At 39.2% G+C, this 4,729-nt stretch overlaps 1 protein-coding gene across 1 annotated transcript; it reads left to right on the top strand.

The window, feature by feature from the left end:
* The first annotated feature begins 2,841 nt into the window (after nt 1–2,841).
* On the top strand, nt 2,842–4,182 carry LOC128744022 (zinc finger protein 329). Its single transcript, XM_053840762.1, has one exon. The coding sequence runs from the start codon at nt 2,842–2,844 to the stop codon at nt 4,180–4,182; it is 1,341 nt and encodes a 446-aa protein (XP_053696737.1).
* The last annotated feature ends 547 nt before the right edge of the window (nt 4,183–4,729 follow it).

The following is a 4,729-nucleotide window of genomic DNA, read 5'->3' as shown; positions in this document are numbered from 1 at the left end:
AGAGCAAAACTCTTAGGGACACCCTTAAAAAAAATTTTTTTCGATCTAGTTCTTCAATAACGCTTCGTACGCCTTTTAGATGTTCTAAGAAATTGGTAATCGAGTTAAATTGCACATTTTCGTCGAAGATAGCAGAAATCTATCTTTTTTCCTTAAGGAGCTATCCCTTGTTTCTTTTATTTATACATGTTCACCTACGGTTGCCTTCATATATTTTTTTAGATTTTCCACAGTCTTCTACCCTAAGTTGTACATGGTGGAATACAGCATAAATTAACTCAAAAAAAACAAGTGAGATTAGCTGCTCATAGCTGCTCTCCCCCGAGACACACCCTCTTAAAGAGTACATATAAAAATAAAAAAGCCAGTGATAGTTTCTAAAGGGAAAAAGATAGTGCTCTACTATTTTCGACAAAAATGTGCAATTTAATTAGATTACCAATTTCCTAAAACATTTGTAAGCCATACGAAGGGTTATTTAAGAGCTAGATCGAAAAAAAAATTTTTAAGGGTGTCCCTAAGGGTTTGGCTTATAACTTTTTTTATGTAAGAAATATAAATCTTAACCATTCAACAAAGTTTCTTAAAATTAGTTTTTCTACAAATTTTCTGTAGACAGCAACCATTTCTGACTTAAAATAGAGAAAATATTTTTTGTATCTGCTTGAGGACACCCTAATGTCCGAATATTTCTTCACCACTAGAAAGTGCTTTTTAAATGAAGAAACTTTTCTGAAGCAACTATTATGCTATGTCTTAAGGTTTCGATGCTATTACTTATGTCCCACTTTCTTAGCATCCCTCCCACAGCGCGACGTAATTTGTGAACAACCCCACAATTACGTAGGCGAAATAGTGAAAGACAAATTAACAACACATTTTTGGATTATCCCTCATGTACAGAGGGCAGCAACAGCGATAATTAACGAATATTAAATGAACAGATTTTTCGTGACGTTACAACGGAGCTACGACCCTCTCTGTGCAAAGCAGAGCGTTGTAACGTCACGAAAAGTAAAAGCTGTTTAAAAATTAACTTCACTAACTATCGGAATTCTGAAAACGGCAAGTTGTTCAGTATTCATCTCTTATCAAATCATAGAAGAAAATCTTTAGATAAAATTTGAAAGAGAGCAGAATTTTCATGTTTTTTAACAGAAGAACCAAAAGACGTATTTCTGGCGCGTTGTAACGTCACGCTACATATTTGCTTTCCAAAACAATCTGGGCAAAGCAAATGCTATTAATTTGTCCACTTTTAATAGGAAATTTTATGCTCTTTCCAAATATATAATAATATTTGGGGGTTTCTCAACGATTTTCCCAGCTAAAACATAAATACTGTGCAAAGAAAAGTCAAAACGTTGTAACGTCACGGCGGAATGTGTCTTTTAAACATAGAGGTCCAAAGAATTTCTTTAGATGTTCTGCTAGCAATATTAAATTATTTTTTTCAACATTGCCAGCCAACTTCTAGTCTTTTGTTACCAGTGTTTAAAAATATATCGAAAAATCATTTTATTTCAGAGTTCGTTTACAGTTCGTAAAAATTTGGACAATTCGATATTAGTCGGCATTTCTTATTATTCTGAAAGCAAACTAACGTTTACTGCAAATTGTTACTGTAAAATGTCATTTCCATCTTGGTGCTTGATGCATTATCCTAGCAGTAATAATTTATAACTTTACCAGTTAAATTGTGTTGTCTGAAGCGTATCCCGCAGATTCGAAGTGACTATGTGCAGCACCGTAATGCCCCCATGAGATAATGTACATATGCGATCGATTAAATAATAGAACTGATATAGAAAGGTAAAATGCCACATTCCTCTACGAACTATCCGATTCACACCCGGCAGAACTGGCGAAGCAAAAGCAAAATAAAAAATTGTCCAGGTGCAACATTGATTCGCCAGTTTGCAACCCAACCCATCATGCTGTGGACAGCAAGCTGCAGGCGACACTGTGCTTCGATAGTGAACATTACTGAACTGGTAGGTAGGTACCTACTTTGAACGGCGCATAAATTTCCATTATTTTCACGCCAGCTCGGGAAATCCACGCGTGTGGATTCAACATTGAGTAAAAGTAATCATAATTAGGTACCATTTGAAAATAAAATTTCGGTGTAAAAAGTACGTACGCGGTACGCGGACACGATCACCTAGCACAAGCGGTAAAAGAGGGCGAAACGAGAAATGCATCATAAAAAATATGTTCAGGCATGAATCACCCCAAAAGGAACAGACGCACAAACGCACGGTGCGCTATACGCTATGATCGGATTTATGTGAAATGCGAAGGACGCAAGAAGGATGGAAGAGGAAACGTACATCCGCACGTGCTTATACGCGGCTATTGTGTTCCGAGATCGAGTCGCGTGCCGTTTTTCCGATAGCACCTATCCCTGGTATACCGCATGTGCATGCATTCGGATTCGAAGGGGAAAACCGGCGTCACCAACACATGACCGAACCCAGAACGACCCTTCGTTGCGCATGTTCATTCAGCGTTTGGATTTTACCGCTAGGTTTGTTATCCTTTCTGCAATAGTATTGATATTTGGTTCGGCTAGTTTGTTTGTTTGCTATATAAAGGAAAAGGATACCGACTGCAATCGTTCCATTCGTGGCCAGGCTTCGGTCCGGTAAACAAGAGATTTGCTGAACGCGTTTCGATCCTGTACATATAGTTTACTGAAAGGAAGTCTTAGTTTTTATAGTAATTAGTGTAAAGTCAATGAGAAATTGACGCTACGCGAGCTTGAGCTTAGATTTAGTGTTTACTTTCGAGAATCCGAATAGTTAGTGCTTAAAAAGTGTGCGTGTGTGACATGCTAGAATGGCTTCATCGCAGCTCCAAATACGCCCACCAATGGGTCTCCTGACAACAGTGGCCGATTTGCCGCCAAGCTACAAAGCGCAATACATTCGCTCTACGACCAAACTCACCCCCGAGTCGCCGCTTGATTTGACTGTTAAGCAAACCTTCGGTGGAGCAATTACGCCACCCTTGACGCCTTCACCGCTGAAGAAACGCTATCGTGAGGAAAACGATGAGAATTATGACGGAAATCGTATCAAAAAGGTTAAAATCGAACCGAAAGAGCCCGATGAGAAGGAATCAACTCCATCGAAACCAGTCAAAACAGGTCCTACTCATAGAAGCTCGAAAAATCCGCCAGCAATGGGACCAATTTCAAAGGAACGCCGCACAAAAGCAGCCCGAAAGTTGAAATTTGACGAAGAGACCACATCGCCCGTCTCCGGAACAATTATAATATCGCTGGAGGAGGTCATCAACAGTGATATTCCTAGAGAATCTGGAGATATCGATCCGCAGTTCAATCTAGTAGAGATATCAGATGAAGTTCGTGCTGAACTTGCTACTATTCCAAACGTAATCGGTGCCTATAATTGTAAACTGTGTCGCCTGGAGTTCGAAGATGCCTTTGGTCTCGCCCAGCACCGCTGTGCGTGTATCGTTTTGTTAGAATATCGTTGTCCAGAGTGCAGTAAACGTTTCAATTGTCCAGCAAATCTGGCATCGCATCGTCGATGGCACAAACCTCGCGACCAAGTAGCGAAGAAAGGTGATGCGGAAAAATCTGGTGATGATTCTGAGTGTAAATACCGCTGTGAGCAATGCAACAAAACGTTCAAACGCCCTGCCTATCTAAAGAAGCATCAGTTAACACATAATAAAACTAAAAACAAACCTAAACATAATCAATCAAGTGCCGAATGCGAGCCAAATGCCAGAAGCAACAATGTGACTGGGTATCCCAGCAGCAGCGGTGAGGAATCAAACAATTCCGCCGACAGTCGCAATACTGTCTACGTAAGCCATATGACTGAAGTGCCGCAAGCTGTGTTCACCGTCGTGGCCAGTGAACCTCCCCAACGTACCGATCTGCTTCATCATAATTACCACGCACAACTATCCGGTCCATCGTCGCAACATTCAACCACTACCACTGAGTATAATACAATAGAGGAAGACGATGACTACGAGGAACGTGCTCTAGTAATCAACGAAGATTACCAGGAACAGGAAATGGAGGAGATTCGTTCGGCTTACTGCGATCGATTCACGGAAGAAGAAAACATTGCAGCGGCAGCTTTGGCTCATCTACGTAATGGTCCATCGGTGATCCGACATACCACCGCTCTGGTTGTCTAACTAACATAAAAACTCGTAAGTTGCCTGTATTAATTTGAAATCTTTAGTATACTATAACGGTGTCCTACGGTATTCTAACTTCGAAGCCATTTTGTTCAATTTTAAGCTTTTATTGTTCTGTATATTTGGCAATCAATTGAATCAGCATCACACCAAATAAGACTTAAATCTACAAATGAGAAGACTGTACATAGCTTTATAGATATAATTCCTTCTAGAGCATAGCTCTTGGATATCTGGTCAAGTTTCTATGATTATAATAATATTATGACGGTAAGGTTTTTTTTTCATTTTTATCTTGTGCGACTTACACACTCTTGGCGACGCTTCTATTTAATTTTACCCACTATTGTGTTTAAAATTTGAAAAGAAACTGCCGTCCTTCATACTTCTGTACATTCAATTTGAAATTTTTTGAAAATTTTAAATTTATCCAAAGATGAGTATCATGCTAGTCATTCTATTAGGTTGTAAGACTAACGTTATTTAAAAGAGCTTAATATATTACCATTATTTATATTTATATAAAAATCTCACTACCCAACCT

The sequence above is a fragment of the Sabethes cyaneus genome, chromosome 3, assembly GCF_943734655.1.
Source record: "Sabethes cyaneus chromosome 3, idSabCyanKW18_F2, whole genome shotgun sequence".
Taxonomy (NCBI): domain Eukaryota; kingdom Metazoa; phylum Arthropoda; class Insecta; order Diptera; family Culicidae; genus Sabethes; species Sabethes cyaneus.
Note: the sequence above shows the minus strand (reverse complement) of the source record. Positions and strands in the feature narration are given on the sequence as shown.

Coding starts and splice junctions, on each gene's coding strand:
- LOC128744022 (XM_053840762.1), top strand. CDS start 2,842: ATGGCTTCATCGCAGCTCCAAATACGCCCACCAATGGGTCTCCTGACA.